Source organism: Balaenoptera musculus, chromosome 11 (assembly GCF_009873245.2).
Source record: "Balaenoptera musculus isolate JJ_BM4_2016_0621 chromosome 11, mBalMus1.pri.v3, whole genome shotgun sequence".
Classification (NCBI taxonomy): Eukaryota; Metazoa; Chordata; class Mammalia; order Artiodactyla; family Balaenopteridae; genus Balaenoptera; species Balaenoptera musculus.
Window position 1 is genome coordinate 193,112 of NC_045795.1, and position 25,952 is coordinate 219,063.

The 25,952-nt window shown below is 53.2% G+C and overlaps 1 protein-coding gene across 3 annotated transcripts; it reads left to right on the forward strand.

Annotated features, from left to right (window-relative positions):
- Positions 1-9,633: 9,633 nt before the first annotated feature.
- On the forward strand, positions 9,634-25,412 carry IRF4 (interferon regulatory factor 4). 3 transcript variants are annotated; one of them, XM_036870781.1, is made up of 9 exons: positions 9,634-9,700; positions 10,935-11,211; positions 12,325-12,511; positions 13,292-13,380; positions 13,981-14,125; positions 16,182-16,289; positions 18,442-18,795; positions 21,223-21,335; positions 24,238-25,412. In XM_036870781.1, the coding sequence occupies exons 2-9, from the start codon at positions 10,996-10,998 to the stop codon at positions 24,379-24,381; spliced, it is 1,356 nt and encodes a 451-aa protein (XP_036726676.1). In that variant the 5' UTR covers positions 9,634-9,700; positions 10,935-10,995; the 3' UTR covers positions 24,382-25,412. The 3 variants fall into 3 exon arrangements, with proteins under 3 accessions (XP_036726676.1, XP_036726677.1, XP_036726678.1); XM_036870782.1 differs by having other exon boundaries at positions 13,984-14,125; XM_036870783.1 differs by lacking the exon at positions 16,182-16,289.
- Positions 25,413-25,952: the final 540 nt, after the last annotated feature.

A 25,952-nucleotide genomic window follows, 5' to 3' on the forward strand; every position in this document is an offset into this window, starting at 1 on the left:
TTCAAACCAAGCCAGACTTCAAGCAATCTAGAAAAAGACACCAGCGTGAAAATAGGAGTAACTTGAACCAAAGACGTTTGAGGAAGGAATTGTACAGCAAGAAAGAAGAGAATGCAAGCCTGGCACAGACTGAGGGCTGCAGAAACGTGCAGGTCAAGAGGTGGTATCATAGCGTTTGACATAAACCAACATGGGCGATCAGTCTTAGTGTGTGTGGATTTTCTGTCCTTAGAACATGTTTTTATGGTTTTGGTTATACCATATTTTATCCCTAAAAAAGTGTAAACTTCAGAAAGAACATGGAGGAAAGGACAATTCATATAAACAACGCGTGAGCTCCCGCCATGGGGTCCCTAACTCTCGCGTGTTTTCTCAGTTAAGACCACACTGCATGTGATTTGCATCCACTCTTCTCCTTTAACTTCATATCATAAGCATTTTCCCAAAATTAACAAAGATTTTCGGAACTGTAATTTCCCAGCTGTGTGGATGTACTAACGTGTATTTGATTGTTCCCAATGATTAGATATTTAACTTAATTCCAAGTGTTACAGTAACAAATGCTGAGGTGAGCATTTTGAACAAGGATGTCCAGCCACACTTGTCTCACGTGGTCTCGTTTAAATGGGTGTGAACTTGCCATCCCTTTGCAGTGATCGCTCACTCGTGTACTCGTTCACGGAGCATCTAATGTGTGCGGACACGGCCCTGCCCTCACGGGGCCGCACTTTGGAGAGCGGAGGTGACAGGCGTGGACGGTGAAGGGCAGCAGAGGCCGCCCCGCGTGGGACCTGAAGGACTGTCCGAGCCAGGGCTGCTCCTGAGCCGCAGTTTTCAGTGTCGGTCACTTTGGGCTCCACTCAGAGGAGGCGGGTGGCCGAGGGGCCTCTGTGCCCAGCTCGTCTGATCTCAGGGCTTCATCCCTAAGTGTAATCACAACACCTGCCGCCTTCCCCGCCAGCTCTCAGTGGGCTACAAGGAGGCAGAGAAGGGAGCCCCTCATGGCAGCCGCAGACCAGACACAAGGTTGGGCCTCTGCACGGGCCCCGAACCCTGACCCAAAGGGAGCCTGGTGGAGACCTCTGACCTCCCCGCAGTCGTGGGAACGGTCATGGCCGTGGGAACCAGCCCCTGACTGCTCCCGGCCCCGCTCCCCACTTCCAGGCGGGCTGAGCCAGGGGCTCCAGCGTGCTTGGGCGGACCCTCCACAGGGCTGCTGTACTCACACGGCGCCCCGCCGTACTTGCCCCTCTTCTCTCCTCATCCTTTTCCCTCCTCTCCTCGCCCTCCCAGCGCGCCTGCGCTGAGCGGCCGGTGCGGCGTCTCCTTCCAGGGCCGGGGAGCCTTAAAGGCTCCCACCAGGGACGCCCCAAAGCCGTGCCAGTGAAACCTCCTGGGAGGGAAGTGTGGCACCAAGGTCAGGGGAAGCCGAGTCCCTCCCGACCTCCCCCTGCCCCCAGCCTGAGCGTCCTGGGCGGGCAAATAGAGAAGCTCGCCGGCCACCTACCGCAGGACCCTCCCCTACCGCCAGGGGCCTGTCCGCCCGCCACCAGCCTGTGCCCTGCGGGCCTGCCTCCGAAGCGGATTCCACTCCTCTTCACGGGCCCACCCGCCCAATCGTCCCACTGACCCCGGCGTCCGGCTCCCAAGTCAGACTTGCCACCCTCCGTCCTAGACGTGGTCACCCTCTGTGCTGGCCCACCTGGCACCCGTGCCGCCCTCGCTGGGACCTCCTGGGCCCCCAGTCCCACCAGCGCCCCACCTCCTGACCCACCTCACCCCGCCGCAAAGTGGTCTTCCTGAAGCTCAAGCTGGGCTGTCACTTTCTGCTCTGAAGCGGTCAGTGTGCCCCCCATGGCCCCCCTTTCTCCCAGCTGTGTTCAAAGTGAGTGGTCCTGGGACCCTGGAGTCAACCCCCACCCTCTGGTGGAAATGCAGGCTCCTGGGCCCAGCAGCTGAGCCTGAACCCCTGCACTCACAGCGACGCTGAAGAGCCAGTGTCCCGCCCACACAGCGCAGGTCCCTCGGCTGTTCGTGAGGCTCCCGTGGTCCTCCTGGGGGGCACTGAGCCCCCTCCCTGGCCCTGTCACCCTGAGTCCCCCTCTCCCCCGAGCACCGTCCCCCATGGCATCCCAGCCTCTAACGTCCTTCCCCTCTTCTGGACGCTGAAGCCTTCAAGGTTCAGGTCAAACACCATCTTCACGACGCTCTGAGTTCCCTCATGGCCGCCCCCTTTCTGTCTGTCTGATCAGATTTTCTTCGGGGGGGGGGGAGGGCGGGACATGTGCACCGCGAGAGGGGGCAGGGGAGGGCGCGGCGGGGGACCCCAGGCAGGCCATCCTCCTGGCTTCCTAGGTGCCTGGTGCCAGGCCTCCTGGAATCTCAGAAGAAAACCTTTGCTGAGATTCAGGGTGTAATTCCAGCCCGAAACGGTTGCGAGGGAAATCAGGGTCCTTGCTTCCAGTTTTGGGACTCTGCTTTCCAAAGCCCCGCCTTCCTGGAAGAGGGGGGCGTGCAGCAGAATCCTACTGAGGGAGGGTCTGTGCCAGGCTGGAGAGGGGTCTCGGGACGTCACAGGAGTGTTCATTACCACATGGGGAGGCCAGCCCCTGACCCCATCTGGGACCCGCAGGGCGGGCACGGGGGCCAGATCACGGGCGGGGCACCTGCTCCTACTGAGACCTGGCCGCAAAGTGGGGGTCGCAGCCTGGGGCAAAGCTGGGGCCCTGAGGTTCTGCTGCTGCAGGTTGAGACACCTGGACGACAGAACGGAAAGCTGGGGACGCACTGATGGACGGACACCGGCGAGCTCATGGACCCTCCTCACAAAGCACTGGAGCGCCCACATCACCGAGACCTGTGCGTGATTTCCAGTGTTTCACGAATAAGCTTTTTCCCTGAACACTATTCAGTAAGCTAATGCAAAAAAACAGCACCCGCTAAATGTATGCGCGTCACCTGGGTGTTTTAACTTGAGAATCAAAATAAACGGGGACTTTGCTGATGGACCCTGAACTTGATTTTCAAAAGGAAGAAATTTTGAAGGAATTGGGAAGTTTCAATGAACTTTTAAAAAAGAATATTGATCTTTAATTTATAAAGATGGAGGCAGAGAAGAATGGATTAGGAGGACTTTTGTTATAGATGCTACAAAAAGAAGTCAAGAAATAGCAAAAATTTACCCCCAAAAAAGATGGCATTTTAATTTATAAAATAAAAAGTTTATATAAGTCACAAATTGCCAAAATGCAAAATTTTAAGGCTCCCAAAAGTTCTATGTAGGTCACCCAGGAGGAACACCCCCAAGTACAACCTGTAAGACTCCACTTACAACCTGTGACCATCTGGGACACTGGTGACACTTTGTTCAAGATAAAAGCGAAGTGCTTCTACCAAGGAAACTGAATTAGGGTGTTCACAGGGCAGCTCCACTGAGGCCTTACCTTCTAAGTTGGTTCCTTTTTACATTTGACAGACGATACCAAATAAAAACAGAGAACCGAATTCAGTGAGCAGAAAGGAACACTCAAGTTCATGGGTTTATTCAAAATGCACTGCCTACTGGCTTCGAGTGATGATTCTGCAAAGAGTTGAAAGAAAAAGCACAACGTTTAGAGGAGAAAGGGAATTTCTGAAGGGAGTTTCAAAGCAGAAATTTCAGTTTAAATGAGACGAAGGACGCAGGCTCGTTCAGCAACCACTGAGAGCCTCCGGGGTGCTGGGGGTCCGGGAGGAGCTGCAGGGGTCAGACAGTTTCCGGGGCGCTGCGAGGCCACACACAAAGGGCCAGAGGGGGCAGAAGGGGAGGGCGGCCCCCACAAGGTCGGCAGGGAGCAGAGCTCGCCGCCCCGCCGGAGACCTCAGCCGTGTCCCGGCAGAACCGTCCCCTGCTGCTCACGTCAGGGCTGTCACTGGTGCGGTCCGATGAGCCTCGTGAAAATCAACCCACCACGACGTGTGCCTTTCGACAAAGCCAAACATCTGTCACCGTCCAGATTGTCCCCGTCACTCCCCAGGGGCCATGAGTACCTCGGCCACGTGGACCTTTCAGAGCTCTGAAGATAGGAGGCGAGTCGGCCAGTCGGGTCACCGGGACCTGACTCTGCGTGGGCACCTCCAGCCACCCCTCCACACCCTCCTGTGGCCTGTGGGCAAGTGCAAGTGGGGCAGGAACCCCTCGATAGAGGAAGCACCTCGGCTCCACGTGCAGGAGGCGGCCGAGGGCCCGTGGGCTTTGCTCCTCAGTTAGGGCCAGCTGAGTGAGGGAGGGGCAAGTGGAGGAGAGCAGGTGCTGGTCCTGGGGGGCCCGGCAGGGAGGTCGGGTGAAGGATCCGAGGCCAGGGGGCTGCGGGCCTCCGCAAGGTGGGGGGCCTCAGTGACCAGCTTGTTCTGCTGACATCTGTGCCTCTAATTACCCCTCGATCACACGTGTCCATCTCTCAGACGGAATCACAGCACTCGCCTCACTTCCCCACTGACCAGGGAAACTACCCTTGACCACGTCACAGAGCCTGTCCGACGTGTCAGGCCGTTGCTGGGCGTGGGGAGGGGAGAGCGCCAGGCCACGTCCCTGAGCTCGGAAAGGGCAGACCGCGTCTGGGGGCCGGGCTGGGCTTCCTAACCAGATGGGGCCGGCCTCGCTTCGCCCTCAGCGTCCCAGGAAAAGTGTCAGGTGCCATGCACCCTCCCGGGGGAGACCCCACTTTTGCAGGGCCAGGCTTTGCTGCATTCAGAGCTCGGAAGCAGGAATTCCACATCGCATCACCCAGGAAGGAGGAGAGAGCGCCGGCCGCACCAAGGAGGGCAGGAACGCCTCAGGCAGGGAGGGTGGTGGGAGAAGGGGCGGGACCTTCATGCCCCACAGCAGCACACGTGGCTCAGGCAGCCTGGAGAGGTGGGGGGGGGGGTGGTTAGGAGCAGCGGCGTCTTCACTCCCAGAGACCTGCAGGGAGGGGTGCCCCCAGCGTCCCGTCTGGTCCCCCTCCGACCTGCTCCTCATCCCCCATCTTTGAGCCTGGAAGCTCCAGTCATTTTAGCTCGAGCTCCTTGCACATGCACCCGGGCCCCCTGCACGCTGCCGCCCTCCTCTGACCACCCTCCACGCACCCTGGTCCGAGAGGCCCTCGGTCTCCCTGGGCTCCCCCGGGGCTCCTGCCTCAGCCAGGCCACGCCAGGCCATCCTTCCTTCTACCAGGGGTGCAGGAGTCACGGGGAGAGGAAGCTCAGAGAACAGCACTGGCCCTTCCTGACCCCGTCGCTATGCCCTGTGGCCAGGAAGGTTCTGGATGCACGCAGCTTTGTTGGCCTGAGTTCTCAGAGTGGTGACGAGCAGGGCAAATGACTCGCGTGAACAAGAAGCAGCCCTGCGTGGTTCCAGGCCCCTGAGGTTGGGGGGACCGGGTACCAGGGCATAACCAGCTGTCACAAGCTGCCACCGACAGGACCCTCAAGTCTCAGAAGTGACACTTCTTATGCGACAAGTGGCAGCGTGCCCCACAGCGTCCAGCTGGAAGGAGGGTCGAGCTGGAGAGTAACCCAGCCTGTGAACTGCTGCAAATGGGAGGAACTGCCTTTTCACCTATTGCTTCAATTTTCAGAAAATTGCCCAAAGTCTTTGCAAACCATCTGCCCTTTTGTTGGCTTGGTGAAGGGAGTTGGCAGAATCATAAGGTCCCTTGTTAAAGCCACGTCACTGCTTATGTAGAGTCATAGAAAGGACGCGTCACAGGAGACTTCTCAGAACACTGGCAAGAAGAGGAGACAAAAGGGAACAGCTGCTTACACAGTGTATTTGACTCTGTGACATTTTACTACATAATTGATTAAAATCACAAGTCCAGTTTCCTATATGCCTGGCAGTGGGTTGTCCTCCGTGCCAGTGGGCAACAGGGTCCCAGAGCCAATGCTCGAGGCTGTTGTGCAGAGCTCGTTCATTGAAGAAATGTAGGGCACTTAGCAAATTAAATTAGGAAAGTGTATACAGCTCTGCATGAAAAAAGATCCAGGTTTAGATGCCCTGTTGGTATTGCCAAAGAGTTCATCACATTACCAAGTTCAACTCAATTCCTTTAAACTGGGTGTGCTGTGACAGCATTTAACATACAATTTCTTTTCCAGAGCATTCCACCCCAACTGCTGTCCTGTATAAGTAGCTTATACGGTTAGATTTTCCCAGAGGATTAAACATTTGAAAGCAGGACCTGTTTCCTCAGAGTGAATATAGCTTCGTGGAGAAGAATGAAGTGAAGACCAGAAGTCAGGGCAGTGGCTTTTTTTTTTAAAAAGGCAGTTTTTCTTACTCTGAACTTACCATAACCAGAAAGGCCACTGGTTCTAAGAGCCGAAAGAAGAAAACAATTGTTTAGGGCTGGAAGAAGTTTCAGTGCTTGCTGCTTCCAGCCTCAAGGGAGGCTGGAGAAGAAGTGGGGAAGACCGCGTCTCGCCCACTCACGGGAGGGGGCCAGGCTGCCGTGCAAGTGCCACCAGGCTGACAGGCCCGCGCTTGGAGGCCGCTTCTGAAAGATTATCGCAACAGGCAGCCAAGGACCTGTAGACCAGGGTAGAGGACAGAATGGGTCTTAGGGTAAGCCACGTGGACCTCAGCGGACCCCTTTGAATCTCTTTTCTTATCTGTACCCGGGCCTGAGCACCGCCTGCCCTGCCCCCTGGGGCAGCTTTGGTTGGAGATCAAGTGAGATAAAGTCTATGAAACTTCCCTAAATGTTGAAGCACAATGTAAGTGATAATAGTCTTGACTTGTTGAACACGGGATGTGCCAGGCATGGGCTCAGCACCATCTCGTTATCACAGAACGCTGGGAGGCAAGAAAGCTGTCAACTCCACTGTACACGGGAAGGTAAGACTTCCGTTAAATAGTCCATCAAGACCTCAGGAACTTGAACCAGCTGCCCCACACCCGAGCATTTAATTATTAATAATATCATAGAGTAAGAATACCATATCACACACCACAGCATTATGTCACGATATAATACTATGATACCTTAATATACAGCAATACTGCTACACTACACTAGTACTGTGATACACGAGCACCATATCGCTGTAGTATCAGAGTATATTGTATGGTATATACTGTAGCATATTACTATATTACTGTATTATTACTGTATATTACTGTACTATTACATAGTATATATTACTATTTATATGAAGACATAATAATACAATAATAATATAATAGTACTGCCATATAGGATGCCACGGTCAAAGGCAATAATTACCATTGCACACACATACAGCCAAAGAGCATTAGAGGAGCTCTTTATCTTATACGAACTGCACCATAACAAAAAAACATTTTCAGTATTTTCCTGTTTTTTTTACAAATAACTAAAAATCACTGCCCTTTAAATGTTTTCAATGATATCGTTGCACTGTTTTTAATACATTTAGTTCCCTCCTTCTGAAAGAATAATTCGTGAGAAAATAGGTTTATCCACAACAAGGTTTGAATAATTTATTTTTTGTGTCTAGTATGGGTTTTTCTAAGATACTTTTCTTGCATACGAATGTATAATTTTAAAAGATTGATTTTTAAAATATTGAATTTATGTCAATTCAACTTCTCTTCCAGTTTCTTTACAATAAACATGAAATGGAAATTGAGCTACAGCATTCGGACCAGGCTGCATCCACAACAGCACTTCCACGTCCGGACAGTTCACTGAAGTACATAACCTCCTCACAGAATACGATGATCAGCTCTGTTTTGGAGAGACATTCAATTAACTGAGTTCTTATTGGTTTTCACTTTTTTACAAGCTGTGACATTTGAAGATAATGTCTAGTCTTTCACTGAGGGCACTTTGATTTCCTCAAGTGTTGCGGGGGAGGGCCAACTTTACAGCTTCTGTCATTTCTGCTTCACCTGTGACTACGATGGAAAAGTCTTCTGTGAGCAGCTAGCGGGGCCTGCCTGCCACCCACCACTCCCCAGGGCCGGTGAGGACACCAAGAGTTTCAGTGATTAAAATACACTATTCTTTGTATCCACCTCATCATAAAGGAGAAAATACCACTTCTGGTAGATCAATATGACAAATGAGTAAACCAGAAGATGGCGTTGAAGGTTTGCAATCACATTTTAAAACAAGGTAACGTGGTTTTCAACGTCTGAAAGCGGATGAGTGAGGAGAATGTTGAAGCAGCGAAGTCTGGGCAGAGGACACGTGTGCGAAAGTACAAAAGCTCAAGTGTGCCATTTTTGTTCTTAGCAATCTCCCGTCTGTTGTTGGTGAGCACTGATTAAAGTGTAAAGATGTTCCCTTCGTTCACTGAGGTATCCCAGGTGCCAAGAACGGTTCCTAATAAGCAGAGGTGCTCGAAAAATATTTGTTGAACGAATGAATCCATGAAAGAAGAAGAAAACCCGCTGTGACCAGAATTTTCTTTGAAAAAAAAAAAAACCTGTTGTTTATTACATAGATTCTGATAATGGAAAACTTACTTAAGTGAATAAAACCATGGCATCCTGTTAATTTCTGAGAAAGTCATTGGTTTGAGGAAAAGCATGCCCCACTCTGCACCTCACGCTTGTTTTGCTCTAGCCTGAACTTAGTTCGTTCTTTGGGTGGGAGACAGTGGCCCAATATATAAGATTAAAAGAAAAACTGAGAAATCAGTGAAATCAAAAGCTTTTCAAAAGTTGCGAGTTGACCTGGGATGGTGGTGGTCTAAAATCATATAGAAACCAGTGATCTGACGGTTTACCTGAAATTGTTGACTACACAAACATGCTGAAGCATCCAAGATGCTCTGGGAGAGTTTAGTGGGCAGGTGCTCAGGGAGTTTATTTTGATATTAAGGAGATCCTGGAAAATTAAGTAAAATCACTCCGCTTAAATATTGTTCCTATTCTGGACATTTAAAACCCCACTTGTAAATTGTTTCTTACCAGGTTAAGCTTAAAACTATGTCACTTTGAGGTGAACTGAAGCCCAGAAGCAGTTAAGCACTTGGATACTTGGGGCTCCTTCCCGTTCTTTCCTGTTGCCGTAATTAAAGCGTCGGGGGCTGTGCATTGTCTGAGTCACTGCAATTCACCAGTTTAATAGACGCACGAGTATGTGAGCGTTTCAAACATGCGGGCAGTGGGTGAGCCGCAGTTCATAGCTCAAGGGATCTGGGACATTTCCTTTTTTCTTTTCAATGAGTATGATGTTCTCTAAACACCGCGGAGGGGCGGGGCTCTCGGTGACAGCGGCCGAGCCTAGGGTGGCCCCCACCTACCCGCGGGTCTTCGGTGTGGACAGCCCTCTGCCTTTGGTTACGCCAAGCCCCCTTCGCGCCAGACGGCCGCTCCTGCACAGCCCCTGCTTCCCGCCCTTACAGCGCCGCTGTAGCGTAACTTTCGTTAGTTACCGGCGGGCCTCCCGCAGTCCCTGCGCGCAGGCCGAGTCCCCATTCGCGCCTTGCCCTTGGCAGGAAGCCGCCCGACTGAGGTTCCCGTGCGCCCAACCCGAGGTGCGTCCCCAGCGCGGCCCCGCGCGCCCAGCTCTGCGCCCGCAGCCCCCGAGTCCCGCCAGGAGGCGCCCCCGGTTCGCCCCGCCCCGCCCCAGGCCCCGCCCCAAGCGGGGCTTTTAAGCTTTATAAAGTTCCTCTTTCGCACTTCGGAGGCTTAGTTTCACTGCTTGAACTTGGGACTCACCGCTGCTCTCAGCTCCGCGTCGGCGGCAAGGTAAGACTTGGGTCGGGAAGGAGCACGGCTGCGAGGCGGGCACCACCGCGAACCTGGCGCGAGACCAGAGGTCTCGGGGTCCATCTCGAGGGCAGCGCAGGGGACCCCAGCGTCGGCGCCAGCAGGGCTCACGCCCCTCGAGGGCGCCGCGACGCCCGTTCCATCCGCTCTTGGCCGGGCACTCCCGCGGCCCCAGCGCCCATGGGTCGGCCCAGCCCGGGCCCTGGGAGGCCACGCTCTGGACCGGGTCGGATAACGAGGTCGTCGGGGCCCAGGAGTGGCCGAGGCGGGGCCGTCGAAGGGACCCACACCGGGCGGCAGGCTGAACCGCGGGGGACTGTTCCGTACCCCCGGGGCTGCTTCTCCTGCTCCTCCTTCTTGAGGGGCTCAAACTCACCTCGGCCTCCGGCTCTCGGCTTCCCGGCTGCTGGTGGAAGAGGAGGCGCTCCAAATTTCGGCCACTCCGGGCCCTGCGTGCGCTCCGCTGCCTCCGTCCCCGCACTCCGCGACCCCTCGCGCTGCCCGGCACCCTCCCCGCCTCCGCTCTCCCCGGCCGGCCTCCGGCTCCAGCTGAAGCTCGGCGCGCGGGGATCCCCCGCTACGAGGCTGCGCTCCTCGCTGAGGCTGGCTCGCTCTCTGCCTCTTGGGGCTCGCGGGGCCCACCTAATCGTCGCCAGCTGCCGGGGCCCAGGGGCAGAAGAGTATTCCTGGGGCAAAGAGTGCGGGTCCCGGAGAAGGCCGCGGGGGAGCTGCCGGCGCCGCGCGCCTGGAACGCCGGCCCGAAGGGGGGCCCGCGTGCGAGACACGCCGGGCCACCAAGGGAGTGGGAACTTGGGAGAGGGCACGAGTGGCAACGGACAGTGGCGCGGGGAATGGACTGGCCTCGGCTCGGGCCTGGGCAGGGGAGCAGGAACTACGAGTGCGCAGAGTGCCACTCGTGGTGGCGGCGGGATTTGGGGGGGCGGTGGGTGCGCGAAGGCCAGAGCCGCGAGTCTGGGCAGCGCGCGGGCTGCGGGGCGTGACAAGAATGGAGAGTCCGGAAGGTGGGGTGGGAGGACGGCCTCCGGGGAGGCGGCAGGACGGCGCGCGCCCAGGGCACCACCCGGGCCGGCTGAGAGGTGCCTTCTCTTGCGACCCGAGGCGCCCCCGACTCGGTAGCGCGCGCGTCTCGCCGCCTCGGAGACTCCGGGGCCTCGTGGTCATTGCCGGAGGGCGGCCCTCCTCTCCCCCGCAGCGCAGAGAGGGTGCAGGAGCGGATCTTGGGCGTGCGAGGGGACTGTGCCGGCGCGCTGGACATGAACCTGGAGGGCGGCAGCCGAGGCGGCGAGTTCGGCATGAGCTCCGTGAGCTGCGGCAACGGGAAGCTCCGCCAGTGGCTGATCGACCAGATCGACAGCGGCAAGTACCCCGGGCTGGTGTGGGAGAACGAGGAGAAGAGCATCTTCCGCATCCCCTGGAAGCACGCGGGCAAGCAAGACTACAACCGCGAGGAGGACGCCGCCCTCTTCAAGGTGCCTGGGGCGGGGCTGGGGAGGGCCCGGGGGCCGCGCGCTTCCCGACCTGACCCGGCTCGGCGGGGCCCCGTCCGCGCCCGGCAGGCCGGCCGTTCTCAGCGGGGAGGGACGCGCGGGCGCCCGGCAGCTCCAGCTGGCCAGCGTCCCACGCCCCGGGAGAAGGAGGGGTTTCAGCTTCTCTAGTAACTTCGCAGAGGGAGGGCCGGGTCCCAAGTCAGAGCGTGTGGGGCACGCGGTCCCGGAGGGTCCGATGCCGGAGGCTCGCCCACCAGGGAGAGGGGCGGTCCAAGGCCGCACCTCTGCTTCCGTCGGAGCCTCTTTGGGAACCTCTGGATCCCTCTTCGCCTCCCTTGATCAACACGCGTCTGTGTCTCAGGGTCCCCTTCTGTGAACGCCGGTGGGTCTGCTGGACCGCGCCCCTCACTGTTGTCTGTTCTCTCCCGTCTCTCCCTGAATAGTTTTGCTTCTTCTCACTCTCCCTCTCCGGCCTGCACTCTCCTAGCTCTCTCTCCTCTCTGGTCCTTCCATCTGTGTGTCTCCCAATGTCGCACTGTCTCTGTCCGGCTCCCTCTTTCCAGGTCTCTCTGGAAAGTTTTCTCGGGTCTCTCTCCCATCCCCATCCCCTTTGGTTTCTCTCCCTTCCTCTTTCTCCCTCTCAGGGTCTCTCTGGGGGTTTCTCTCTGGCCCTGTGTGTGTGTGTCCCTGTCCTGACTGTTTCCCCCTCGGGCAGTTTACCCAGCGACCTGCGCATTAGGGCCCAGCCCTACCACCAGTGGGCAGAGCAGGAGAAGGGGACTTCCTCAGGGAACTGGCTTGCAGAATACCTCAGATCCTCTGACGTCCAGAGGTGCTCTGTGGGTGGCCCCTCACCCCAGAGCTCTGTCCCTACTTCCAGGCCAACTCGCTCCAGACCCTGTGGGTGGAGCCCTTCCAGGGGTCCTCCAATCTCAGCTGCCTTTTACAAACACCTGCTGTCTTTCTGTCCCACATTTTGGGCAACAGTGTGAATCTGAAGCCCCTGACACCATTCTTTCCTTTAGAAATACAATTCCCAGATTCTTTTTTGAAAGACCTGTATTTTAAGTTTTTTCCCCTCTTCTTTCCCGCCAGGCTTGGGCGCTATTTAAAGGAAAGTTTCGGGAAGGCATCGACAAGCCGGACCCTCCTACCTGGAAGACACGTTTACGATGTGCTCTGAACAAGAGCAATGACTTCGAGGAGCTGGTGGAGCGGAGCCAGCTGGACATCTCCGACCCCTACAAAGTGTACAGGATCGTCCCTGAGGGAGCCAAGAAAGGTGGGGCTTCCTGGCTCGGGCCGCCTGACCCTCTAACGCCTCTGTGTCACTGTGAGGGCCCCTTTCTCGGTTTGCTGCTTTCTGTAGCCTGCCTGCCTCAGCCTCCCATTCAAGCCCAGCAGGCGATTTACCCAAGTTCTCTGGGTCATAAACTGAAATTCTCGTGGTTTTAGTGTAGAATAATTTCTCAGACTCCAAGTCTCTACCTGTGTGTGTGCTTTCCAGTAGTTCTACTAAGATATGGGCCAAATTTCCAAGCCCAAAATGGAAAAGCTGTTTGAAGCTTTACTTATCCACCAGTCTCTCGTGATTAGCCACTTTGTAGAAGGGAAGTGTTCATGACCCACATATTGTTACCATTCATAGTGATAGAAGTGTCAACGTTTAGAGTGTGCCATGGTCAACTGGGGTGCTTATTAAAATTCAGATTCCCACCTTCCAAGATTCTGACCTGTGTGTCAGAGTAGAGCCCGGGAATCTGCAATGTAAACAAACCGCTAGGTGACCTCACTAGCCGCGCATCTTGCTGGGGAGCCCTCGATGCCACAAGGCCCACCACACACGGGCTTCATCTGTTTCTCTACTGTGCTCCATACATTGGACCTTGTAGGAACCAGTTTAATGGCCTGGATAAATAATTGCCCAAGGAAACTGTAGAAAAATGCCTTACTTGTCAGTACTGTGTTGTGCATTCTAGGAATTAAACTCTCAGGTATTTTTCTAAGCCCTTCCAGTTCCCTTTTTCAACACTGTGCATTTCCCTTTTGCCCAAACACTCAGGAGCGAAGCAGCTGACCCTGGAGGACCCACAGATGCCCATGAGCCACCCCTACAGCATGCCAGCTCCTTACTCCTCACTCCCAGCTCAGGTATGGGAGGGGCAGGGCTTCGAGAAGGGGAGGCTCGGTCTGTGTGGGGCCACCTGAGCCAGATCCCACACCACGGGAAAGACCTGCAGACAAAGCAGCAGAACTCCGTTTTTGCTGTTTGTCAATCTGCCAAACCAAATCCCGGGCCATTGGATGAACGTCTCAGTTTCCACCTGGTGTTGCTGGTTTGGAGTTAGGGAGGGGAGGGTGGGGGTGTCTGCCTTGTCGGTTAGACTCTGAAATCTGGGAAACCGACCTTAGAGTCTAAGGTTTTGGGAGCAGGGCTTTATCATGTGAAACCGCAGGGCAGCTGATCCCTACAGACGCTTCTGATGTGAATCACAGCTCTGTTTCATTCACTTTGCTGGTAAAGGAAGGCACATTTCCCTGCGGTACTTTGGTGCCAGGTTTACCCATATGATGAAGCCTCACATAAATCATCACTTTACAACACTGTCTCCATTGTGCCTTTTGGTTCTTCATGGCGGGTTTCCACCAAGCCTCTTAGGAAGATAAGAGAGCTCCCGAGGAGTCTGGGGGCTCCCCGAGGCCGTCCCCGGGCTGGTCGCTCTCCCCCCAGCTCCCCTCTGGCCCCTCCAGCAGGCTCACACCTACATGATTCCGCCCCACGACCGAGGCTGGAGAGAGTTCGTCCCTGATCAGCCCCACCCGGAGACCCCGTATCAGTGTCCTGTGACCTTCGGGCCTCGCAGCCACCACTGGCAAGGCCCAGCGTGTGAAAACGGTAAGGAGGGCGCTGGGGCAGTTCCTGTGGCCAGAGGGCCTGGTCCCGCCTGGTCTGTCCCCTGTGCCGTCCCACGGCTCTCGCCTCCCCCGAGCCGCTAGGAGAGGCCGCACGTGCAGTGAAGGAGGGAAGAGGTCCCCAGAGGAGGACACCCAGGCTTCACTGACGCCTGCTCTGCTGTGTGCCGGGGCCCAGGCTCGGGGCTGCCTCATGGAGCCTTCTTTAAGCATTGCAGGGGTCTGGCCAGGCACCCGAAAACTGCCCTGTTTTGTATAGGGATTCGCTCACGGAATGTAAGCAACGTGCCCAAAGCTACTCGGTGAGAGTGAGGGGCTGGGTTCAACTCCAGATCCCCTAGCTCCAGAGCCCGGCCACGTAGGACGCGGATGTCAGGTTTCAGATTGGTTGGCTATATGTTTTAAATTAGCTACTTAATAAGTGAACGTGTTTCTTCCTTCCTGAATAATCTTAAAGTTTATTTTTAATCTTGGGCAAAAAGTAGTCGGTTTTGTCAGTCTTCCCAGAGAAGACTAGACTGTCCCTTAATGCCGACTGTCTCCGTCTACACTTCTGTGAAGTCAGCGTCCCGCAGCTGAGCCCAGGCACCCCTCCACGGGGACACCAGGAGATCATTGCGCTGGTGGATTTCTCTCAAGCAGTGGTGTGCCCACGGCAGTTGTTGCTGGGATGAGAGGTGATAGTAAGAAGGGGATGAGTAAATACTGTGAAGAAAACATAAAAGGTCTCCACAAAAGGTGCCCGGCTGGTGCTGGACTAGCTTAGACGTGGTCCCCCGGAGGCCTTCCCCAGACGTCAGGATGAGATCTCTCAGCGAAAGCGCTGATTTGCTAAGTGCAGATTAGATTTCACACAGTACGTTCGTGCAGCAAAGCACGGGCTTTCAGGACTTTTGAGCTGTTATTTAAACAGAAATCCTGAGACCAGTCAACACGCAGATGGTTTCGTGTGTTCTAGGAGTATCTTCTCCTTTTTCCAGCCAGGCCCGGGTCACTCTTGGCTTGTGGGATTGAAGACGTATGCCATTATTTAAGATTCGTATTGAGTGGCATGTTTACAAAAAAGCTGAGAATTTGGTTTTATTAGCTTCTCAAGAGTGATTTGCAGTGAAGGTTTGTTTTCCGTACTGTAGTGGGGGAATCAGCTGACGTTGGACGGGTATCTGGAATTCAGACCCGGGTCCGGGGCATGAGCTCTGCTGAACTAGTGACCCTGGTGAAGAGGCAATGCCTAGAGCTGTGAGAGGATAGACTGGTGGACATATCTTGAAGCATAAGTGACATTAAGTGACACGCCAGCACAACGAGGTTCTACCACATACTCTTTCTCTGCTGACGTTTAACACAACACACGGCAGCTGTGCCAGCCAGGGACATGGCTCAGCCCCTCCTGATTCCAGAAGCAGCGACGAAGGGAATGGGGACAAAGCCACGTGCAGGGTTTCGATCCGGCTCCTGGGCGTCAGATCTCACGTAGAGAGACCTGGGCTCACAGCTCTGCCGCGAACTTGCTGTGTGAACAGGGGTGAATCACGCTGTCTCTCTGAGCCTCAGTTACCCTGCGTATCAGTGACGGAGGACTGTTGGTCAAAGGGCACAGACTTCCAGTCAGGAGATGAATAAGTTCTGGGGCGCCAGCCTGGCGGGCACAGTTAGCTATGCTCTGCTGTGTTGAAAGCTGCTAGGAAAGGAGGTCTGAAATGTTCTCAGCGCACGAGCACGTGCGCGCACACACACACAGGTAATGATGCGAGGCGCTGGAGGTGATAACTAACAAAAAAAGGAAGGAAGGAAGGAAAGAAGGGAGGGAGGAAGAAAATGACAGAGGGCGACTCCAATTTCCCTCCAGCTCTGAAAAGGCTCCTCCCTCCTTCAGCCTTGGTTTTCCCCACTGGACCTCAGCCTCCTTGCCTCTCCAGGGCCCAGGCCCTCCCCTGCACCCCGGGGGCCGGCGGGCCCCCCTCAGGGAGCCGCCTCCTCCCCCTCTGCCTCGGATGGACTCTGTTTAGGCCGCATCTGATTTTTATTTGCAAATGCAGGTTGCCAGGTGACAGGAACCTTTTATGCTTGTGCCCCGCCCGAGTCCCAGGCCCCCGGGATCCCCATAGAGCCAAGCATAAGGTCTGCCGAAGCCTTGGCCCTCTCAGGTGAGTGGGGCTCCCCGGAGGCGGCGTCTGTGAGGGTCCCCTCACCTTTGGGTGGATTCGTGGGGCTGGTGAGCACCGCCGGGGCCTGGAGCGGGTGGACCCCTCTGACTGCCAGCTGCGGGGACGAGGTCAGCAAAGTCAGCACCGAGAGGCCGGCTTCCGACCCTGATCCGCTTCTGCAGGCTGGTCTGAACTGAGTCATTCTAAGCTCTGCACTGGCGTCTGACTGTCCAGGAATGTGCAGACACTCCAGTTCCGTTTACCGAGGGCCCCTCTTCAGCCAGCACCTCCGTGACGCAGGGAGCTTCTTGCAACAGCGCAGGGGCTGCTCGTTTGGGAAAGCTCATCATCCTTGCAGGCTTAGCCGCAGGCAAACGGTTGGCCCCCATCGGCTTCCCGGGACGCGAGTTCTGGGTTCTTTCTCCTCGTCACGTTTGGTGCCTAAGTGAGGAGCATCTTGCTCTCCTCTGAACATGACATGTCTTGCAAACACATACACATCAGATCTGGCTTTTCGAGTCTCTTCTCTAGAGGAGTCCCCATACCTCAGCAGTCTCGCCTGTTTTAAGGAAGACACCTCGAGGTTCACTGAACACGTGTAGTGTATGTATATTTATTTTTTAGATAATGTTTTGATTGTTTTAAAATGAGATTTGCATATATTAAAAATGGATAGCTTAAGCTTCCGAATTCTCACCTTGCCCCCTGGCCTCTTTGAAAATCAGCGACAGAAAACATAAGCTGAATTCTCAAGGTTTCAGGAGAGGAGAGCTGGGGGCCCTTCCTTGCACCCAGGGGAGCTGGCCCACTGTCGGGCTCCTTTTGGTTCTGAGATTCTGAAGGAAGCTTGCTGCCTTTCTTCTTAGATGCTCCTGGACAGTGGAGGGAGGAGAGGTTTCTGAGCAGAAAGGCCTGTTTGTTTTTAGGAACTTTCAAACCCTTTTCTTGAGCATGTAAGTCTTGTGTGGGTGCCTGAAGAGTAGGAAATAAACAGCTATTTATATCCCTGTGACCTCGTGACTTCTGATGACGCTCAGTGAAACGAAACCCCGCGTGGCCGACACCCACTCCTCGGGGCTCACGGCGGCGGAGTCACAGAGAGGCAGTGATGTGGGCTGTCTGAGTCTCAGAACCTGCCCTTGAGGGAGGAGAGGCTTTTGTGGGTTTCTCTGGGTGTGCGCAGTACAGACTAACTACCAGCCTTGCCCGTTTATCAGAGGACTGCCACCCGCTCACGTTTGAACCCCGCAGTTACCGTGGGAGCTGTTGCCTCTCGGGAAGCCCTTTGGCACTTCAGGTCAGTGGCCCTTGGCAAACCTGGCTTGGTCCTTTCAGCCCATGGGTCGCATTTTAAAGAAGGTTCTAAAATCAGCAAAGTTTCAAAAATGAGTTCATCTTGTTTAGTGTTTGAGAAGCACAGTTCTAGAGCCAGCCTCAAACTCAAACACAAAGCGAAGTGGGTCTCAGTGGACTTTACGCTTGGGACGTTTCCCTCACGAGGTAATTTTATTATAGAAGTAGTACGTACACAGTGGAAAAATAATTTAAAAATCAGAAAAGCAAAAAATGGAAAATAGAGACGTCATAGTCCCACCACCCAGAGATCACCACTGTCGAGGCTTATCCTTCCCGAAACTTCAGTGCGTGCTTGGACGTGTATAATTTTTTTTCTGTAACTGGTATCATATTGATATTTTAGGGTAGTTTTGGATATGTGGACATATTTGCTTTTTTTTCTGAAACACCGTTGCACTCTTTTTGCTACTAGAAATCATTTAAACTTAGGGTTTACTTCTTCCAAAATCAAAACTGATCGCTGTGTTTAAAATGAACTTTTGTTTGGTGGCACATGACTCACCGTATTAGACCTAAGTGTTGTCGTCACCACTATTGTGCTCTCCCCCCCCCCAAATCCATGTCCCATGCATTTGGAAAATGCTGAGCTAGAGGACATTACGCAGACTCGTACAGAACTTCTCCACCATGGGGTGAGTCTCCAGGAGGGACGTAAGGCCTTGCAACGTCCGTCCCCCAGGCCCCTTCTTACGAGCGTCCCACCAAGGACACTTTGCTCTGGGCAGTCATTTGGCATCCTGGTGGGTACCAGCACCTTGGCTCCTTAGCACTGACCCCGACGGGTCTGTGTTTGCAGACTGCCGGCTCCACATCTGCCTGTATTACCGGGAAGTCCTGGTGAAAGAGCTGACCACATCCAGTCCTGAAGGCTGCCGGCTCTCCCACGCCCACACCTACGACGCCAGCAGCCTGGACCAGGTCCTCTTTCCCTACCCGGAGGACAACGGCCAGAGGAAGAACATCGAGAAGCTGCTGAGCCACCTGGAAAGGGGCGTGGTCCTCTGGATGGCCCCCGACGGGCTTTACGCCAAGAGGCTGTGCCAGAGCAGGGTCTACTGGGACGGGCCCCTGGCGCTGTGCAGCGACCGGCCCAACAAGCTGGAGAGAGACCAGGCCTGCAAGCTCTTTGACACGCAGCAGTTCTTATCAGGTGAGGTGGCGTGTGTCTGTCGGAATGGGCCCTACCTGTGAGGCTTGGGGAGGGCGGAGCTGGCGACGGCACGCCTGCCACAGGGGTCAAAGGCCACGCCCAGCAGGTCTTCCTTCTGTGAACCCCTGAGCCCGCTGGGCACGATGCCAGAGCAGGTCTCCTGTTGGTCCACCTGCCACCCCATCAGCAGAGGGTTGTGGAGAAGGGGAGGTTGTCGGGGGCTGTGGTTCAGGCTGAGGTCTTGAAATGCTGGGATTCATCCAATACTCACCAGCTAATAAGGTTCATATTTTACTGGCAAGTGTGTTCTCAGCAAGCATATCTGTTGATGTTTCAGCTCTTTTAAGGTTCCTAGAAAAATCGTAAGGTTATAAGTATATTGTGAGTGTCCGTGGTTGTGAGATGTATCAACTCTGAGCAGATGCTTTCCAGCAGGTGGGACCACGGCCGAGTGTGTAGAACTGATTTTGCAGAGCGGAAATTATGAGACAGCTTTGAGCTGTTTCTAGGTTTCAAATCACATTTTCCAGAACCAGTAGGTTTTGTTTTCCTGGTTTTGATTTCATGACAATTAAATCAGCCCTGGGCCGGCTTCTGTGAGGCCTTCGGCCACCTTCTGGTGGAAGGTAGTCCAGAGTTTCCACTTAGCTGACCCCATTCACAATGCTGCTTCTGGACGGAGAAGCGGTTCTCCCTGCTGGCTACTGTCCGTCCTTCCTCCACCTCATTCTTAACTCTTCTTGTACAAGCGCCTCCTCAGAAACACCCTGTGTCTCTGGGCTTTCACGGGCCTCTCCTTGCCCTGAAGCTGCTTCTTGATTCAATTCACGTGAAGCACAAAGCACCTGTGTGCTCTACCGCCAAAGACGCTCGCTCAGCCTTTGGGGTTCAAGTGGCCCACATTTGCTTGGGCTCCTCCAAATGCTCTTTTGCTGCCCCAAACATGTCCCTGGATGACTCACACTCCCCCAGAGGCGAAACGGGAGGAAGAGGGAGAGCTGAGGCTCTGGTCTCCAGGTGGCCCCCCCCGGACCCAAGCCGCGAGCTACCTCTGAGCGGACTGTTCTGTCCATCCTGGGGCCCAGCGTGTGGACCGAGGGCGGCTCCAAGGAGGGGCCGAGGGCCGCACCTCTGGGGTCTGAAAGAGCCCTGGCTTTGGATCTCCTCCGAGGCCCCGGGTCTTGGATGCAGAAGATAGGCTGGGCCGGGGGCTTCATCCAGGGAAGGGGCCTGCTTCTCTGGCAGGCGGGACGCCGACGGTCGGCCTCCTGGGGCGGTGCGCTCGCCCGTGTTTGTCTGCGACCAAGAGCTGCTTTGGTTTGGCTCCTTCCTCTGTGACCCAGGGCTGTGCTCTGTGCCCAGTGCAACCTCTTATCTTGAAGTGTTTACTGAGGTTCAAGGAGGAAACTGTGAACTTAAAAGCTGCAGCTGTGCAGACCAGCCCCATAGTCGCGGATTCCCGCGAACATTCTCGAGCTACCAGGCATCTCGGCAGACTTTTTCAGAGAACTGTGCCAACGCGGCAGGCGTGGGTGTCACCTCCCACCTCGCACTGTGGAGGCTTTGCACACGTTCTGCCGAAGTCGGTTAGGTTTGATTTGAATTCTGGAAGAAAAAAAGCAGGAAGTCAAATGGTCCAGTGAGTGAGCTAGAAACTTTTCTTCGGTTGAAGAGAACAGTGGAAATCTTTGACATCCACCCATCCAGGACCTGCAGGCTGCTGGGGACAGCCCCGCCGCGCAGCGGCTCACGTCCGACAAGGCGGCAGCCGCAGCTCTGCAGCCGGGCTGGCGCCCGCGGGAGCGCGCTTCTTCTGGGGACCTGACCTTTGACCCTAGCCGACAAGCGGGACAGCCGGAGGGAGGCCGGAGGGTGGGCGGGGACGGCGTCCCGTCTGGGTGAACGCAGGCGCCTTCGGGACACGCGTCCACAAAGGTGGGCCCGGCGCTTCCTCCAGCGCCGCCCCCCCCCCACCCCCGACCTAAAAGCCACTGGCCGCCCCTGATGGGCTCCGCCTCCCAGATTCTGCGGTGCCCGAGTCACGTGGACCGCGGGTTGCAGGGCTCAGCAGCTCTGAGATGAGGGTCTTAAGTCATCCTGGGTCAAGTCAGAAAAGTCTGATTTTAAAAGCAGATTTCTCCTTGTGTGAGTGATTCTTTTGGCTCCATTTCCTTTTCTTCCTCCTTCACCCCTTCCTGCTGCCTTCGCCTCCTGTGGGTCCAAGGCTGCAGAGCAAGGTTGCCCCTCTTAGGGCGCGGCCCCCTTGAAGTGGAGGCGGGGCCTCGGGAGAGCCGCGTGAACACGCGTGTGCGCCCCTGTGCCTGCTCCCACTCTCACGCCTGCTCTGGCCTCCACGTCGGCGTGGCTCCCTCCCCAGCCTGCGTCCGCGCTCGGCCTTCTGAGCGGTTTCTCTCGCGGTCTCTGCAGAGCTCCAAGCCTTTGCTCACCACGGCCGGCCTCTGCCAAGGTTCCAGGTGACGCTGTGCTTCGGGGAAGAGTTTCCAGATCCCCAGAGGCAACGGAAGCTCATTACTGCTCACGTGAGTGTCCAGTCCCCTTCGGGTGTTTGAGTTTCCCTGACCTTCGTCAGGGGCAGGGCCCCATTTAGAGCAGTTCAGATGAGAAATAAGTGTCCAGGGACCTGGGCAGGGGGGGATGGAGGGAGGGAAGGTGTCCAGGGAGTGGTGCAGGGGTGCAGCCCAAGGGCCATGTGCCTCCCAGCCCTGGACATCTGCTCATCGCCGCTGGGGGTGACCTCCAGCCCTGGGTGGCACCCGTCCCGTCTTTTTTATTTTTCAAGGAAATCGTCATATTTCCATTAGATAGGGTTTTAAAGGGATGATGCTAAAAGTTGCCCTTTAAAATTCTTCACGTTTAATATTGCTTTTAAAATGCCATCCAGCTGATCTTCACTTGAATGGGAAGCTTTTCCCAAATGGGAAGCTGTCCACTGACTTGAGTATTTTGTAGGCCCCCTCCAAATGTCCCCCCAAATCCTCTTTTATCTCTGGATTTTTAGAAACTATTTAATTTTTGGAAACCAAGGGCCATGTGCTATTTGGAGGCGTGAAATCTCGCAAGGACTTCAAGTAGCTCAGGCCACAGTCATGTTCTCCAGCAGAGCTTAAGATGCATTCACCTGTGCAAAGTAAATATCTTTCACAGAAAAGGAAAGAGAAAGGGTTAGATAGATAACATGTAGCGTTAATTTGCCACAGAAAACAGAATTTTGAATACTTAAGATTTTTGAATTTGAAGACTCTGTATTGCTACATACCTGCGAGGGTTATTAATGGGCCCAGGTAATGAGCAGCAACAGATAAAAAGTTACATCAAATAATAACAGAATTCAAGTCAGATTTTATTTTTTTTAAACATCTTTATTGGAGTATAATTGCTTTACAATGGTGTGTTAGTTTCTGCTGTATAACAAAGTGAATCAGCTATACGTATACATATATCCCCATATCCCCTCCCTCTTGCATCTCCCTCCCACCCTCCCTATCCCACCCCTCTAGGTGGTCTCAAAGCACCGAGCTGATCTCCCTGTGCTCTGAGGCTGCTTCCCACTAGCTATCTATTTTACATTTGGTAGTGTATATATGTCCGTGCCACTCTCTCACTTCGTCCCAGCTTACCCTTCCCCCTCCCCGTGTGCTCAAGTCCATTCTCTACGTCTGCATCTTTATTCCTGTCCTGCCCTTAGGTTCATCAGCACCATTTTTATTTTAGATTCCATATATATGCGTTAGCATACGGTATTTGTTTTTCTCTTTCTGACTTACTTCCCTCTGTATGACAGACCCTAGGTCCTTCCACCTCACTACAAATAACTCAATTTCATTTCTTTTTATGGCTGAGTAATATTCCATTGTATATATGTGCCACATCTTCCTTATCCATTCATCTGGTGATGGACACTTAGGTTGCTTCCATGTCTTGGCTATTGTAAATAGAGCTGCAGTGAACACTGTGGTACATCTAATAATGTTCCTTACTGAAATCTGAAATAAAACACTATCTAATCTTAAACACACACCCCCTGCTTCTTGATTATAAAATCAAAAAACAACCAACCAATAAACAGAAATATAGTCCCCATAAACTTTAGAGTTTTCTCATGGATTCTCTCCAGTGATCGATAGATTTATCGATATAATAACTGATTCTTGTTAACAACTGTCAAAGGACTAAATAGTCTCGGTCCTGGTGAGTAACATCTCTGAAGGCAGTGGTGAGTCCCTGCGTCTGAGTCTCAGGGCTTGGACACACCGGCCTGGGTTGGTGAGGATGCAGCCCCAGCTGGGACCATGAGCCCGAGTTGATGGAGGATGGACGCGTGTGCACCCAGAAGTCCTGCTCCTTTTATTATGGATTTAATTTACTTCAGTTACCTCAAATGAGTTATGCTTAAGTCATTTTATGTCAAATAACATAAAGGCTCACTTTAATAGCACAATCGATTGGCTGAAAGCATTTGGATCTCTTAGATGCTGCAAATTCAGGAGAAGCTGAATGTTGGATACTTTCTGGTGAATGTGGTCCACACTAACTAATAACCAAACTAGAGGAATCTTGGGTCAGTTAACTTCTCTTTTTCCACAGTAGCAGTTTTGCTGTTGTTTGGTTTTGCTTCTTTCTTTTTTTCTTTCTTTTATCTTTGGTTTAGAAATATACAGGTTACCAGGTCATCCATGAATAGTAAATCACTGAGCCCCTCATCCCTGTCAAACTGCAGATGTGGAAAAATAAATCCATTGGCCTAAATTACCCGATTACCTTAAATTTACCTTTAACTTGGTCATTTTATCCGATTTGCTTCATTCAGTCCTAGTTTAACGTAAATTTCAAGCGGCAGTTGGTTTACAAGTACCGTCTTTACCTTTTCCTTCAACTGAAACCCAGAATTAAGTATATTCTGTTTATAGGTTGGTGTATGTAAGGACTCACAAAAAATCAGTTCTCCAGAAGGCTCCCAGTATGACGTGTTTTGATGAGTCATAGCACCTAACTTTAGACTTGACTGTATACTTAGATATGGAGGGTTATTGCAGGATGTTAGAAAAAAGAGCTCAGTAACATCTTTTTTTTTTTTTTTTAATAAGTTTTTTAAATTTTTATTTATTTATTTTTATTTATTTATTTATGGCTGTGTTGGGTCTTCGTTTCTGTGCGAGGGCTTCCTCTAGTTGCGGCAAGGGGGGGCCACTCTTCATCGCGGTGCACGGGCCTCTCACTATCGTGGCCTCTCTTGTTGCGGAGCACAGGCTCCAGACGCGCAGGCTCAGTAGTTGTGGCTCACAGGCCTAGTCGCTCCGCGGCATGTGGGATCTTCCCAGACCGGGGCTCGAACCCGTGTCCCCTGCATTGGCAGGCAGATTCTCAACCACTGCGCCACCAGGGAAGCCCTCCGTAACATCTTTTTTCAATCTTTCACTAAAGGTCGAACCTCTGCTAGCCAGACAGCTGTATTATTTTGCTCAGCAAAACAGTGGACATTTCCTGAGAGGCTACGACATACCCGAGCACGTCAGCAGCCCCGAGGATTTCCACAGGCCCATCCGCCACTCCTCCATCCAAGAGTGAGAACGCCAAGACCAGAGACGTTGCTTCATTGTAAATACTCGACTTGGAAAATAGCTGACTGAACCCCTACTTCTTCTTTTGAGGAATGTGGAAATTGGGGCTTCAGTCCCACACCTGAGGAAAACATGTGTAGAAAATCAGCTCCACTTAATTGACAGATGAGCTTTTTCCAAAAGGAAGAATGGTATTCAGGGTCTTCTGTAGACCCTGACGATAATGTGAAAACTCACTAAAATGTGTTTACATTTACTGAAATGCCGTGTCCAGTTTGATGTGGACTCTTTCTTGCGTGAAGACTGAGAAACCTGTGTTTCAGTGCTGACCACTAAGGACGGCATGAAGGCGCCCAAGTGCCGTTCTGTTTCTCAGGGAAGTAAAACCTAAGTTTGAGTCTGCTCTGCCCACAGGAGAAATGTACCAACACCTGTGGACGGCTGCTCTGTAGGAAACGCTTGCTGATAGAAGGACATAGAGTCAGCCCTGGGGGTCCCTCCCCAGGGTGGCCCCCGCCCACCTCCCATCCACGCTCCTTATGGCCCCAGAAGCCAATAGGCAAGACTCTGCTGTGTTTTCTTGAGCCAAAAGCATTTCTTGAGCCAAAAGCATTTCTTGAGCCAAAGAATAGAGCATTTTGTCTACTAATGACTGGTTAAGATAGTTGTTTGTCTTTTTGTCTCTCATTCTATAGAAATTATTGCTAAAACTTTTTTTCTTAAAGACAACAAAAAAAGACAGATCCACAATCCAAGTACTAAAGATGCATTTTTGAAACTTGGTCGACATTTCCCCTCTTGTCCTGCTTGTTTGTTAGGCGACCAGTTACCATGGCAACACTAAGAGGAGGCGCCCCTACTTGTCCCGGCGGTGAGTCCTGTAGGGAAGGGAGGAGAGGGCTTCGCAGATTGAGTAACTGCGGGCTCAGTGAGCTGTTTTGCTTATGTGGTATGTTACATGCTTCCTCATGCCAGCGACGGCTTGACAGGGCCTTAAAAATGCTGGGCTTTTTCCAAGTACAGCTTTTCGTAGAATTACTAAGATCTCCACTTGCTTACTTAAACCTCATCACTTACTTGTTGTTCCTTCTGGAAAAGTAGAGATGTTTAGACTGTGATGTAGCAGCTGTATTTTTGTCCTACTGGGAAATAACTGCTGTTACTTTTAGGCTCAGCACAGGACTTGATAGTTCTCTTATTCGAGTCCATATTTTTAATTCATCCAACAGACTTGCATTTGACAGACTGTAGCTTTTATCCAGCTTAGTAAGTAATGAAGCCTGAGAATGTCGTTTCTTTCTCTTTTTTCTTTTGAAGAAGTTTTTAGGGATAAAATAATACGTATCAACTACAGAAAATATAAACTGTATAAAAGGGCAAAAGCTTAAGTGAATCTTCCTTTTTTCCAGCCCAAATCCTCCCCCCTAGAGAGGTCCACAAGAAGAGTTTGATTCTTCCAACACGTTTTACTTTTCTATAAATATACATAAACTTAAAGCAACTCGGGGGTCTTCCGTGCACTCACTCTCGTGCAGCGTTCTGTTAATCCCACGACACAGATTCCCCTCATTCTTCTCA